Source organism: Saccostrea echinata, unplaced genomic scaffold (genome assembly GCF_033153115.1).
Source record: "Saccostrea echinata isolate AGI-Se365-2 ecotype Australia unplaced genomic scaffold, CSIRO_AGI_Sech_v1 ptg000009l, whole genome shotgun sequence".
Lineage (NCBI taxonomy): Eukaryota > Metazoa > Mollusca > Bivalvia > Ostreida > Ostreidae > Saccostrea > Saccostrea echinata.
Genome location: NW_026889758.1, coordinates 48358188 through 48374249, shown reverse-complemented (window position 1 = coordinate 48374249; position 16062 = coordinate 48358188). Strand labels below are relative to the sequence as shown.

Genomic DNA, 16062 nt, shown 5'->3' with positions numbered 1-16062 from the left:
ACTTCGATGACCCAAGATACATCAACTGACAAAGTTTGATGATCATAGGCCTTAAATTGTTCGAAATATGCCTCTAAGAATAGCCGCAAAATTTAAAAAGTAGGTCACCATGACCTACTTTTGAGTTAACATGATATGAGGTCCTTAGATGCATCAATTGACAAGATTTGATGATCCTAGTCCTGATAGTAAGCAAAATATCAACATTTTAATAAAATGTAATTTTTGGTCAACTTTGAAGTGATCTTGAGACCACGCCCTTTGCCCCAGGGTAAATCCCCATGCAAATTTTAATCTACAACATATCCTTATCCTTTTGTGTAAGTTTGGTGATAATCTGCCCAGTGGTTCTTGAGAAGATTTTTTAGTAACCAGTACTTTTGTTTCTATTTTCCTAATTATCTCCCCTTGTTTAAGGGTCACAACCCTAGTTTTAGTATAAAAGGGAGCCCTTGGGCCAAGGATACCCTGTGACAAATTTGACAATAATTGGCCAAGGGGTTCTGGAGTTATGGCCCATATTCTAAAAAGTTTACGCACACCGCACAAAATGGCCATAGCATTTGCTCTTTGAGCCTTTGGCTCAGAAGAGCTAATAAAACTTAAAATTCAAAGTTGTTAATGTATTATTTATTAAATCACAATTATAATACATGTACATGTAATACTTATTGTATAATACAAAAGGTTGACATATATTTAATACAGTAACTAGAGTCAAACCTCGTTATCTCGAACAGGACCAAGCAAAAACTTCAAGATATCTGATGATTTGAGATATTGAGGGTAAAATACTTAAAGAATAAGTAGTTGGGACTTCCAAATCAGTTGACTTATCAATGGTATTATATTCGAGATATCAGTGTTCGAGATACCAAAGTAGACTTAGTGTATGTGAATTAATGGGTAAGAAATATTGTAAACCTACTTTTTTCCACAAAGTATTCAGAGGAATCAAATTTCTGTTCCATGTGTGGACTGTAAATTATGCGGTTTTCTTAATTTGCTATTGCATTTCTTAAATGCAATTTATAAGTATGCTATTATAAGTTTTCCACAGAAAATCTGTGTCCGCATACACAGAAAAAATTAATCCCATGCAGAAAAAAGTACAGTATGCCAGAGTATAGGAAATGATGATTAATTCTGCTACATGTAGCATATACATTTTTTAAATATAAAGTGAGATTATGTTCAGTGCACTATGCATACCGGTACATATTTTCACTATGTTGTATGTTTTAATAGATTCATGTACATGTGCCAGGTTGCATTTAAACATGCACAATCAAATGAAATGGCACCAAATATAAGTAAATTCATAGATATCTGGGTAGACAGTGTTAGTAAAAATATTTTGATGTAATTTAAGTAAGTTATTAGTGTGACCAATTCATCAAATAATGATATGGATGCCAATACAGTAATTAAAAGTATTTAGTATGGACACAAATATAGCAAATTTACAGCTATAGGGTAATTTTTGGTGGTTCCTGGCAAAATTCTTAACAATTCCTTGTAAAATTTTATGGCTATAGCAAACTCTGATATATAGCTAATTTATGGATAAACTGAATTGATTTTGTGTCCCCATATAGGTTAAAAATAATGAGACTTGCATCTTTTATGATGAAGACCACAAAAATTAAAATATTGAACTCACATTATTTTTCATAAGTACACATGTATTTATATTTGAAATTTAATTCAGCTGAAAACTTTAGTTCCCAAATATAAGCCTTGTTTTTTACATTTTCATGAACATATTTGGTAGTCATAAGAAGGAAAACATATACATGTACTGCAATATACATGTGCACTTTAACAAATTCCTATATGTATTTTGAATATATATTATGGATAAAGCAAAGTAAATTCACAAGTCCTCATGACTTTCCTGTAACAAAGTTTTACCATGTAAGGAAAAATGATCAATTAATAGGCCAATAAAAAATCTAAACTACCAAGACACAAATAAGAATGCTGCCTTTCATAAAATAATCATGACTGCAGACATATCAAGGCCACTAGACTACACTGTTTTAAACAAAAGACCTATGAGCCACATTACTCACCCAAATCACCTTGATTTTGCCAAGAAAAGAACAACATGAATATTCAATGTTTAACACTACTTTTGAAATACATGTACTTGCATCACAGGCACCTGTTTCTGTAATAATTTTTTAACCCACAATATAATTATACTGTGGGTTAAAATATTTATTACAGACACAAGTGCAATTATACTATGTGTAAAAAAAATTATTACAGAAACAAGTGCCTGTGACTTGCATCCATGTTAACCAATTTAAATAATACAACTCTAAAAAAAATTATACCCCCTCAAACAAAGTAGGGGGGATATATAGGAATCACCTTGTCTGTCTATCTGTCTGTGCAATCGTGTTCAGACCCCAACTCTGTATGGAGAAACATCAAAAGCTCATTCTTGACACAAAGAGTGCTTATGACCTGAAGGTGTCATGATCTTGACTCAAGGTCATTTTAGCATGTTCAAAGTTACTGGCAGAAAAAGTTAAAAATTTGTGTCCAACCATAACTTTCTAAAGTAGGAATATTGGATTCACATCTCATACAAAGAATGCTTATGTCATGACTTTAAAAAAGGTTATTTCGTCAGGTTCAGGTTGAAAAATGTGTAATTTCCTGTAACTCTCTGACCATATCTTGTAATGGAGAGACACTGAAAATCAATATATAAAATAGACATTGTTCATGGCCTGAGGGTGTTTCATGGCTTTGACCAACTTCATTGGGTAAATTAAAGGTCATTAGCAGAACAAGTGTATCATTTATTTTTTGGACCATGACTCTCTAATGGAGAAAAATTGGAAGCTGATACTTGACACAGGTTAAAAAGTGTAAAATTTGTGTTCAGTCCACAACTTTCCAATGGAGAAGCATTAGGCCATACTTCAAGTAAAGATTACTTATGACCAGATTGTAATTTTAAGTTAAAGGTTACTTTTAGAAAATTATGTGGGCACTTTTTTAAAATTGCAGCGGGGAATATAATTTTGTGAGCTAGCTCGTAGTACCTCTATTTTATCTCTGTGGCTATTTCAGTACAACTGTATTCCACACCTGTAAGTCAGGTATACATTTTTTTTTTCAATGGGGGGGGGGGGGGGGGATAATCCTTACAGGCATCACTTTATTGCTTTTCTAAACTTCAAACTGAATTGAAAACAAAATCAGCAAGACCATAAAATGTATGTTAATATCTATTGTAATGATATAATAACGATATCATTTTACTGGTGAGTATTTATGAGGGAAATTGGTTTCCTCTCTTCATCACAGATAACATTGTTTTAGTGTGGCCATCATTTTAAATAATGAAATGATAATACATGCAATGTATAAAGCTACTAAAACAAAATGAGAAAAAAATCTTGAAGAACATATAACAATTTATTCTATATGTAAATGCTTCAAAACCATAACAAACTGAAACAAGTAAACTTTCTTGACTATGAAACAATTTTCAAAGAATTACCATAATCAGCAGTCATGCATTTTACAAAGCATCACTTTTATACATGCAGTTCTTTACAAAGATTTTACATATGGAGATAAATTGACAACATCAAAGAACTAGATGTTCGGAAGTATTCTACTTCCATATTGTACACTGTTACATTCAGAACTTTAAAAAATGAGAAAATAACATTTCCACAAGTAGCCTTCTTTTCACAAAAATCTTATGATTAATTCTCATTGTAAGAGACAACATCAGATTTGGGTTTTTTTTAAAAAAAATAAAATTCTTTAATCTTAGGGAGATTCTTATGTGTAAAAATTTGTTGTGACTTTGCAAGAGCTCTAACTCTCTCATAACTACATCTATTTTAGAGCTGTATATGATGTAAAATACATATATATGGATAAAAAAACCAAAATACCTGCTTTACCTGTACATGTAATTGAAATTTTTTATGCACACTTTAACGGTATTTTATATATTATTTCACATTAAATGAAATTATTCTGGAAAATTCTTAAACTGACATTTTCTCTTAAATTGTCCTTATGCCCTATTTTTGTAATTGTGACATCAGATTTCCTACACGTTTGATGATTCCACTGACTGCATTCCATACCTGTGATCCATGATCTGTTTTGTTACCAGATTTGTAAACTTTCGATTCATTTTCACTCTCACCCACTTTTTTTAAAGGATTATAGAGCATATTGTGATCTCTGACAGAAAAAAGTTTATCATAAACAAAATTCAAAAGTTCAACCTATTATGAATGCATTCATGAAAAGCATTTAGGATTTTTATTTACTGTATAAGACATTTTTATGCAAAATCTTAAGATTTTTGTGAAAAGGGCCACTGAAGCCAATTATTGGTACTTTGTACACTTATCAACTGAGTGTCTGAATCAATTCTTTCACCATTAAGGTTAATGCCCTTATAAGACAAACTGTATTTTACAAATATTAAAATTAACAAACAGGATGTCATAAACATGATGTACATATATTAAAGCACTTCATAGTGCATAACATGTATATGCATAGGAAATTATTGGCTTGTTAAAAAAATCTTGAATTATTAGCTAGTACCTATTGAGTTACAACTTCAATGATACAAATGAAAATGTAGAAAAAGGTTTCTGATGTCTGGAATGTAAATTTTAAATTAAATTTATACATGCTTTATACACCAACGGCTCCATATTCAAAATTCCAGGTCTCATACTGTTGTAAACTTTCCTGTGCAACACTTCTTCGAATTCTTTTGAGGGCCTCAAAAAAGTCATTTTCTGTAATATGTCGTACCTGTGTGCAGACATTCAAAATACATCTACCTTAGTTACTAACAAATATTTAAATGCTATATAAATGTATCATAGATATAAATATTATTTATCGAGAAAAAAAAACAAAAAAAAAAACACTTGCCTCAATTAAATTCTGTCATTAATGTATACGTTTAGAAAACAGAATTAGGCAACAAAAATTTCAAACTACAATGAATTCAATTTCCTCTGAATCTTTTCTTTAGACTTACTTGATTTGCATCCACAGTCTTCACTTCTTTTGCTGATAAATCTTGAAGAAGAAGAAAAAACCATGCACAATTTTACTTCCATTACAAAGGTATGTCAAGCATCAGAAAAGTGTGTATGGTTTCTTTTGATTACACAAATCAATAGTCATTTTACCTCTTATTGGACCAAGTGCCGCATCTTTTGCCAAAGCATTAAGATCACTGCCTGAATAGCCTTCTGTCAATCTGAAGAAAATCAATCCTGTTAGAAAACTGTAATACACATATCTAGATAAATAAAATTGACTCTTTATTTAAGATTAATATGCGAGAGATAAAACTGACTGTGCAATATTATCCAATTCCTGACTAGAAAGGGGGTTGCCATGTTTGGACAGAAGATGACTCAACATATCTTTTCTGGTTTCTTTTTCAGGCATCTTTACATAAACTCTTTTAGCAAATCTCCTGTTAAGATAAAATGGGAAACATGAATATTTGTGCAAAGCATGTAGCTTTTACTGTGGAATCATTAGAATTCGTGAGTGTCAATTTTTATGAATTGCTCAAATTTTACAAGTTCGTGAGGACGTTATTTTGTGTATTCACTCAGATCTACAAAAGGAAAGATGACCCTGAAACCCTAGTTTATTAGTTCATGAAGGATGTTAATTTGTGGATAAGGGGTACCCACACATGCCATGAATATTGAGTCACCTTGAAATCTAATGTTTCCACAGTATTTATTATAAAGGCTTTATGAATATAGAAATGCTTAACATTTATTAAATATAGTTTTTTAATTACACGAGAGCTTTACCTTAAAACAGCATTATCCAGTTCTTGAGGTCTATTAGTTGCGCCCATAATAAGTACTTTGTCATCAGCACTCCCTGACACCTGGGAAATAAGTGAACAAAATCAGCTATTTCATCTAGTCTCTTAATCATGCACCATGAGTTTTCTCAGTGATTTTGAATTCTTACCCCATCAAACTGCACAAGGAATTCTGTCTTTAATCTGCGACTAGCATCATTTTCACCTTCTCTTCTTTCACACAACAATGAATCAATCTCATCTAAAATGTCAAAGAAATAATTGCAAGATGAATTATATAATTCAGACAGAATCTGAATTTTCTAGATAACAATTTTTAGCAGATCAAAAGTACAACTGAACTTCAGAATCTTAAACTTGGAGACATGTATTTTGAATACCAAGATTTGTCAAATGAAGTGGAAGTCCCAAATACCTTTTCTTTATGTATTTTAACCTATGTATCCTGAATCCTCATATATCTCTCTCTTTTTTTGGGGGGCTTGACTGTATATACATGTATATCATGCTTTAGAGATCACTTACCCATGAACACAACTGAAGGCTGAAGCTCTTTTGCAATTACAAACATTGCTCTGACAAGTTTTTCTCCTTCACCAACCTACAAAAATTAAAACAAAGAAGTCATGAACATTCATTATTTGTTGAATTAAATGATTTGTAGGTTACAGATATCATAAAGACAAGGGAAATGGAAAAAATCCTATCATTGTTAACCACTGGATCATGATGAGATATTAAAGTCTACAGAAGCAGTCCTACTGTCCTAGTCATTTTGTGTGAACTCAATACCTACCCATTTTGAAGTAAGGCTTGAGGCACTAATATTGAAAAATGTTGCATTGGATTCATTGGCAACAGCCTTTGCCTGAAAAAAGAAGCCAAAATGACTTTAAACACAACATAATACCAACCATCATATCAGAAATTACTTTACTAATTTTAAGCATCTTTTTTAAACAATTCTTTTCCCAAAACCTTACCAAGTATATATGTAATTCTTTGAGGGAAATACATTTACAAAAAGACATCAACCTACCAGCATAGTTTTACCATTTCCTGGTGGACCAAACAACAGGAGGCCACGAGCAGGAGCTCTAAGTCCTGTAAATAACTGTAATAAAAATGTTAAGAGGTACAAAAAAAGTACACGTTAAAATGTCAACAAATTTAAATTTTAATCATTTTTGATATCTCTCTTTCACTGCTGGACAAATTCTGTGCTCTAGCAATCTACTATAAAAATGTACCGGTATGTAGTGTTACCTCTGGTCTTAAGGCCGGTAGGATGACTATCTCTTGTAAGGCTTCTTTGGATGCCTCTTGTCCAGCTGTCAAAGAAATTCATCCATTGTAAATACTTAGTATGAAAATCAGAAATAGAGATAATTCCTTTGTTCTGAAATTGCTTTGAAGTAGAACTTCATTTTAACACCAAGGTTCTTGTGCTGTAAAATTGAACATGACTAAAACTAAAACTTTTTTCTTCTAATTAGACTACTGTCTATTTCCATTCTACAAGGTGTATTCACCTCCTTGATCAGACAGGTTCTAGAAAGGAGGAACCTCAGCTGAAGTTAGTGGGAAAGAGACTCTGTAGATGCACTGCCTTATATAAGGATACAACTTGTAATGTCACATGATCTTGCTATAATTACACCACCAACCCTTTGTTTGGCAGCTTTCTTAATTACACCTTTATGTCATACATTCTTGGTTTTCTATGGCATGTTACACAATATTCCTTGACACTTGTCATCTTACTTACAAATATCTTTAAATGTGACAGTAGGTCCTGTATCCAAAATCTCATTCAGAATTGTCTCTGCTATGTTTTTGTCAACATTCTTTAATTTAATCTTGGACAAATCTGGTCTTTTCTTATTTCCTGGTGCCTGAAGAACATGAAAACAACGTATAAGTTCAGAGTTCACTACTTAACACATAAATGGTCAGTATTCATTTAAAAACAAAAAAAGAAGAAAAAGACAGTGCCAAGAGCAAAAAACCTTGTGACATTTACATTTGAGTTGGAATTTTGCTCAAGTTACCCAGAGATGTTGTCTATAAGTGAAATGTGAGCAAGGTGAGGTCAAGTGTGAACAAGACTGGGCCAAGTGTGAGCAAGACTGGGTCAAGTGTGAACCAGACTGTGTCAAGTGTGAACAAGACTGGGTCAAGTGTGAGAAAGACTGGTTCAAGTGTGAACCAGACTGTGTCAAGTGTGAACAAGACTGGGTCAGAGAAAGATTGGTTCAAGAAGAACAAAAAGGAATAATTATCATAAGCTGTCTTGTGTATTTGAGTTCAGATGAAATCATAAAAATAAGAAAATGATAATCTGTCTGTTTATAATACTCTCTGGCCTTGAATCTAACTTACATTGAATTGTGGTGTCTGTTAATAATACTCTCTGGCCGTGACTATTACTTACATTGAGTCGTGGTGTCTGTGTATAATACTCTCTGGCTGTGACTGTTACTTACATTGAGTCATGGTGTCTGTTTATAATACTCTCTGGCCTTGACTTATAATACTCTCTGGCCTTGACTCTAACTTACATTGAGTTGGGGTGTCTGTTAATAATACTCTCTGGCCTTGAAATTAAATTGAGTCATGGTGTCTGTTTATAACACTCTCTGGCTGTGAGTATTACTTACACTGAGTTGTGGTGTCTGTTTATAATACTCTCTGGCCCTGACTATTACTTACATTGAGTCATGGTGTCTGTTTATAAAACTCTCTGGCTGTGACTATTACTTACATTGAGTTGTGGTGTCTGTTTATAATACTCTCTGGCCCTGACTATTACTTACATTGAGCCGTGGTGTCTGTTTATAAAACTCTCTGACCCTGACTATTACTTACATTGAGTCATGGTGTCTGTTTATAACACTCTCTGGCTGTGACTATTACTTACATTGAGTTGTGGTGTCTGTTTATAATACTCTCTGACCCTGACTATTACTTACATTGAGTCATGGTGTCTGTTTATAACACTCTCTGGCTGTGACTATTACTTACATTGAGCAGTGGTGTCTGTTTATAATACTCTCTGACCCTGACTATTACTTACATTGAGTCGTGGTGTCTGTTTATAACACTCTCTGGCTGTGACTATTACTTACATTGAGTCGTGGTGTCTGTTTATAACACTCTCTGGCTGTGACTATTACTTTCATTGAGCCGTGGTTTGAAATTTGCTACGATGTATTATCAATTCATGTAGCTCTATACATCTATCTTTGGACTCGGTATGGAGCAATAGGCTATTCTAATAATCGGCTATTCTGATAAAATTACACTGACAACTTGACTACTGGATAAAACGGGAGCCAATGTATTACTTACATTGAGTCATGGTGTCTGTTTATAACACTCTCTGGCTGTGACTATTACTTACATTGAGTTGTGGGGTCTCTTTATAATACTCTCTGGCCGTGACTATTACTTACATTGAGTCGTGGTGTCTGTTAATAATACTCTCTGGCTGTGACTATTACTTACATTGAGTCATGGTTTCTGTTAATAATACTCTCTGGCTGTGACTATTACTTACATTGAGTCGTGGTGTCTGTGTATAATACTCTCTGGCTGTGACTATTACTTACATTGAGTCATGGTGTCTATTATAATACTCTCTGGCTGTGACTATTACTTACATTGAGTCGTGGTGTCTGTTTATAATACTCTCTGGCTGCTGCCGGACTGTTTATTTTGTTTTGTCCTCCTGGGTTTGTTCTGGGAATGGAATTGCTTTTGTGAATGGCCATAGGTTTCTGTCTTATTGGCTTGTTAAATTTGCTGTTCACTGAAAAATAAAACGTTATTTTTTAATTTTCAAGCATAGTGCAAGTTTGTGTAAAATTCTTACATAGAAATAATTTTTATATGTGTACATGTATAACCAAAAGTTTTAATCTTTTGCTTAACGATTTCATCAAAAGAAAAAAAAATTGTACTTTTCATAATATCTATATTTAAGTTATGAGAGCTCATAGTGATGCAACAAATATAACATGTAAAATATCACTTTGTCTGTGATCAGACTATAGGGTGCATTAAATTTTTTATAATGTTTTGTTTCTTATTTTCCATGAACCCTGACAAAAAATGAATTTACATTATTTGCACATTTGTGAAAATTGATAACAAATGTGGTATTTAAAAATAGTTTTACTAAATATACAAATACAGGTGCATGGATTGTTAGCACTACATTAAAGCTGAACATGACTCATAAATAGGCATACACCATATTAGTTTCCCCATCTCCTATATCAGCACTGGGGTATATACACCATTTGCATTCATTACATCTGATTGCTTTTAGCTGCATGGTCACTGCGGTATGTAGTTGTCCTTTTTGTTTACGTTTTATTTCTTTGAAGGTATATTTCTGTTTATTTCACTCTGTAATGCACTGACCTGTACAGTGATATCGAATATCTTTTGAAAACTTTTTCCTGACATGGCAGAGGCATACAGAAGTCATTTTTGTTGTGCCCAAGTATATCACAATGATAATGAAGGAGACGTGTGCTCAGGTAGAATTCGTGAAGCAAAATACATTGAACCGTGAACAAAGCTGAGGCTTATATAGCAGTTGGAAAATGACAGCCTTGAGGAAAACTAATATGGTGGACAAGATAACTCAATTCCTTTTATAAATCGTGTTCAGCTTTAAAGAGAGAGTATAAATATTTTATTCAATAACACTAAACATTACGCCAATCTAAATATTCGACACAAATACAAAAAAAAAAACTTTGGCCCTGTCAATGGGTAATTTTTGGTGAGTAGGTACCTGCTGCCTCTTCCCTGCGGTCAGAGACCTTTCTCTTGGTTACCTCCCCGGATGTGGAGGATGGTTTTGCTCTATCACTTTGGGCATCAGTGTCCCTGGGGACTGGACGCCGCTCACGGATATTTGCGTTGGGGTCTAATCTTTCAGGAGTATTGGACACAATATTCTCTTGTACAGAGAGGAGTAATGCTTTTTCTACACAAAAACAACACAGTAAGGTAACAGAAGTAAGGAAAATAAGAGCAAAATTTGAACCAAAAAGAGAAGACTTTTAAAAAAGAAGAGAAATGCATGCTATTCTACACTTAGTCTAAATAAAACATCTAACACATATGCATTTTAAACTTATTTATCAGCATTGGCAAAATAAAAAGCTTTGAAGCAAAACACACCAGTCACTGGAATTCATTTGATTGACCAAATCATTAATCATAATATAGTCTACATTTATACAGTACAAAGAGCATGTTTTGAACATTAGCTAAATCAGCTACTAGTATAAGATATTGGCAGTGATGTCTTTTATGCTCACTTTCCCATGATAAAGTCTACTAAAAAAATCTTGTCTTAAATCCACTCATCCAGATTTGAAGATTGATCAATAAATTCTTAAAATTATTGGTACAGCTGTCCAAAACACATTTCATCTGAAATCTGCAAACTTAGCTCAACTATTTCTACACAGAATGAAATTCTTCAAAAGCAAAATGTAGAGAGTCCCAGTGCAAGAAACAGTGAGGAATTCCAATGACAAGTGAGAAAGACAGAGGTTACAGTACATTCAAACTTTCTTCAAAAAATACAGGTATGATAAAATTTAACAGATACGTGTATTTTAATCAAGCCTACATGTATTTGAAATTGTTTTCAAATCAGATAAAACAGTAAGAGAATAAGCATTTCAAACAAAAAAAAAATGATGGATTTGGACAGACAGACAGATGGACAACAGACAAATTAAAATTTCTGCAATGCATAAGCTCTTCTACTCTTTGATTAATTAACCTAAAAATGAAGGGAAAATGTAACAGAACAGATTTAAAATTTAAATATTCTTCAGAAATATTTCTTACCTAACACCTCGAGTCTGTCCCTGGCCATGACTAGATTAGTGATCATTTTCTCCTGTAGTCTCCTCGCCTTGTCCCAGGAGTCACCTGCCAATGATGGCTTATTCAATCAATCAAATTCATTCATGTCAGTCTTTTTCAATGGCATGATATAACTGAGTTAATTAAGATCAAGGAAAACAGAGAAGCCGTGCAATATGAAGAGTAAATATGCTTCCCTTGATTAAGATTTTTTTTGGGGGGGGGGGATTCCAGAGTTTCAGAAAGTTTAATTTTGATTTGAGCATTTATTTTAACTAACAAATTAACATTGTCAGTGAGACTGAATTGTCTACTTTTAAAACAAAGAATATGTATAAATGTAAAAAGACAATTTGATGTACAACTAGAAATATGTTCATAGGACAAGAATGCCCCACTTAGGGTTCATTAGTGATGGAACATGAAAATTTGTATTACTGTCAATCTGATTAAAATCAGATTCTTTGATCTGCTCACATAGATCGCATGAAGTTTGATGAAAATATTTTGAATAGTTTCTTCAAAACTGAGTTTTAGACACAATAAATTATCATTGTGAAGGTCAAGGTAAAAAAAAATTGAACATAGTTGATAAATTCTCACCAATTAATGTATCAGTGCATAAAATATCTTGAATAGTTTCTTTGAAGATAAGCTACATGCAAATTTAAGGAAAAAGAGGTCAAGGTCAAGAGGAAGGCCTATGTCAAATAAATGTTGATATAGGTCAATAGCACTCACCAAAATGTATCAGATAAAAATATCTTGATTTGTTTCTTTAAAACTGAGCTAAACACAAAATTGAGAAAAATGAAGTCAAATGAAAGGTCAATGTTTAAAATGTTGATGAAATTGAATAGCTTTCATCAATATGTATAAGCATATGAAGCTTGATTAAAACATCTTCCATAGTTTCTTTGAAACTGAGGAAAACACAAATTTAAGAAAAGTAAGGTCAAGCTGCAGGGAAAGGTCAAGGTAAAAAAAAATGTTGATGAAGTTGAATAGTTCTCACCAACATGTATCAGCATATGAAGTTTGATAAAAATATTTTGAAGAGTTTCTTTGAAAATTAGCTAAACACTAATTTAAGAAAAGTGAGGTCAAAGTCAAAGGAAAGGACAAAGTCCAAAAAGTGGATGAAGTTGATTAGATTTCACCAACATGAATCAAGTTTGATAAAAACATCTTGAATAGTTTCTTTGAAACTTAGCTAAACACAACTTTAAGAAAAGTGAGTTCAAGGTCAAAGGGAAAATCAAGCTCAAAAAAAAGTTGATGAAGTTAAATAGTTTTCACTATATAACATGTATCAGCACCTGAAGTTTGATAAAATCATCTTGAATAGTTTCTTTGAAACTGAGCTAAACACAAATTTTCAAAAAGGTCAAGGTCAAAAAGTGTTGATGATACTGAATAGCTGTCATCAATATGTATCAGCAATTCAGCATTTGAAGTTTGATAAAAATATCTTGAATAGTTTCTTTGAAATTGAGCTAAACAGAAAGTGTGAAGAAAGGACAGACTTAAGGACATAAGGACAGAAGACAGACATGACAAACACTATATGCTATCCATGGCAGGGCACGAAAAATAAGTGCAATGATAAATTTATGAGTGCTTAGATACATAGAGGTGGGATCGTGAAAAAAAGAGTACTAAAGAAACGGAGGAGTTGGAGAAGGTATGAATTGTTGCCCTGGTTCACTAGAATGGTTTGATGTCATTGATAAAGAAGTTAAATCATTACCCTGGCCATTAGCAACCTCTATAGCGATGCCTTTCTGGAGAGCATCAATGCCTTTCTTGTACATCTCAATTGCTTGATCCTTCCTCCCTATAAAACAAACAAAAGTTACCCAGACATGAAGAAAACTTAATACTGTTAACATGGAATATTTCTTACACAAGCAATACATGGTGCCTAAGATAAACCAATTATGACATCAAAGACCAAACAAAATAAATGTAACAGTCTATCTATCAAACCATTTGTAATGGTAATTAGATTAAATAAGCTTGTGTTATATGATACATGTTATCATGCAAGAGATAAGATCTAAAAGCAATGGTTTCTGTATTCAGTGCAGGGAGACTTATGATTATTATTTTTCCGCCGTTTTATAATTTGAGGTACTGAAACTAAATGATGGATAACCTGCATCTTCTTCATCTATTTTTAGCGCCTTTGAGATGTATTCAAACGCTTTTCTATGATAATGTTTTTGCTGACTCAGAGAAGGTCCTGCAGGGGAGGGCGACTTGGCTCTGGATGGTGACGTCATAGCTGCTTCGGCGTCCACCGAGACGTCAGCTCTCAAACGGCGATAGCACTGCCCTCGCGTCAAATCTCGAGACTTGCATACAACCAATGTAAGTACCAACCAGAGTTGAAAGGCAAGTTGCCGAATCAAACCGAAAATAAACAGCAACGGGCTAGCTGCTATGCCGATGTTTCGTCTGTAGAACGGCACTCTTTGTCGTTGAGGTCCTTTGTTCTTGTTTTCACCTCTTTTTCGGCCAAATAACCGACCATTTCCCTTTCTGTTCATGCTTAGCAGCCATAGTTTACATTCATAATAATTTTTCAATATTATTATGTGGAACCATGGGAAAAATTGGAAAACCCCTACATTATATGCGTCATGCAAGGAATCCCTTTTGCTTATCGGCAATTGGCTGGTGCGAAAATGGCGCTAAACGTCGCTAATTTTAGCAGTCAGTTCACTTATCGGTATCACTTTAGTAACGACAATGAAAGCAGATAGAAGGGCACACGCGCTCGGCGTAACAACTAAAACTGGTGTGACATCGTTGCAGAATGCTTGTAGACACAAGATTTTACAACGGATTGGTATAGACAATATTCATAAAGTGTCAACTCTTCCTTTGCCAAATGTGATCAAAGAATTTCTATGCACGTTTCACATTCCAACGGACTTTACTCTGGATGATTTGTTTGTTGAATACAATTTCAATTTTCCAAATCATGTGCATCACAAAGTTCATCAGATTTATCCAGGGAAGTGTACTTTCTCAGGGACAAATATATTGATGAAATCAGAAAAAGAGGATGAAATATGTTCATTATGCAATGGATCCGGGTCAAAACAAATGACCAATGCAAAAACGCGGGAAATGTGGGCCACCTTCAGGCATAAAAATTTAATGACCTGTCACCTGAAAATGTGCGCGATCGAGAGCAATCGGATATTCCATATTTTCGATTTTTCAGTCATAAATTTGGAAGAACTTCTTTTCAAAGTACGTCTTCAAGGACGACACATTCCAGAGGTTTTGATTTGGGAGACCATTTTGCAGCTATCAGACGTTCTGATATACTTGGGGAACCATGGGGTATACCCGTGGGAACTGTGTCAACCTCGCCACATTGTTATCGGCGAACGTGGCAGGATTTTAATAGAAAACATGCTGCTCTATTTGCCGGTGAAAAGTGGGTCAAACTTTCAATTTCAAACTCCTTCTTCCATTACCTATGTACCCCCTGAGGTTTTGAGCTGGGGATACGTCGGGCCAGAGAGTACAGTGTGGGGATTAGGTCTAATCCTCCATGAAATGACGTCTCAAATTGCTCAAACTACCCAAGAAAATAAATGTTGCATCGGAGAATTCGGCTATTATTCTATGCAACTTAAAGACTTGGCTGCCGCCTGCTTGGACCCTCGACCACTTTGCCGACCAACTTTACAAATAATTTCATCCTTGTCCTCACTTGTCCTCGCCAAGTATTATGCAACCAAGCAATTTAAACCGACACTGCTGGAATTGTACGAAAGGAGCGAGATTTAACACTGCAATGAACTTCGATGCTGCGACATGTATTGACATTTTCAAGTGTGTAATTTACATCACAAAACCTCGTGACATTCCGACAGAAAAACCCCGCCAAATTCCCACACTCTGCCACGCACCTGCCGGTATCGATTTTCTAGTTTGAAAGGTGCTAGGTGTCAATTGATGCCAAATTACTTGGACAAAATTTACCTTTTCTGTTAAATAACAAAGTGCTTAGAGACACGCAAAGTTAACCGTTATATTTGCGTGATAGATCGACAATTATTCAAAACCAAGTTTTATACGCAGATTAATTTATTAATTCCGACAGTTTACATTTATATACAGATGTTTATATTGAGCAATAACAGATGCAATTTTTGTTTACAAATGGGATAGAAAAGGCAAACTTTTGTTATAACACAGGTGGGGGAAAGTTAGCATTTCTACTAGTAATATGGTCAGTTCTTTTTTAACTTCCTTGATATTTCTATAGCAACGCCATT

At 33.9% G+C, this 16062-nt stretch overlaps 1 protein-coding gene across 2 annotated transcripts; it reads right to left on the bottom strand.

Moving 5' to 3' along the window:
• Nucleotides 1–3419: 3419 nt before the first annotated feature.
• LOC133182958 (spastin-like) lies at nt 3420–14413 on the bottom strand. 2 transcript variants are annotated; one of them, XM_061317852.1, is made up of 16 exons: nt 13920–14413; nt 13512–13598; nt 11744–11827; nt 10671–10865; nt 9526–9674; nt 7632–7758; nt 7130–7194; nt 6903–6977; nt 6660–6731; nt 6389–6464; nt 6013–6104; nt 5847–5926; nt 5372–5494; nt 5202–5272; nt 5048–5088; nt 3420–4815 (listed from the first exon to the last, which is right to left on the bottom strand). In XM_061317852.1, exons 1-16 carry the CDS (start codon nt 14311–14313, stop codon nt 4693–4695), a joined length of 1854 nt encoding a protein of 617 aa, XP_061173836.1. In that variant the 5' UTR covers nt 14314–14413; the 3' UTR covers nt 3420–4692. The 2 variants fall into 2 exon arrangements, with proteins under 2 accessions (XP_061173836.1, XP_061173837.1); XM_061317853.1 differs by lacking the exon at nt 10671–10865.
• Between the last annotated feature and the right edge of the window lie 1649 nt (nt 14414–16062).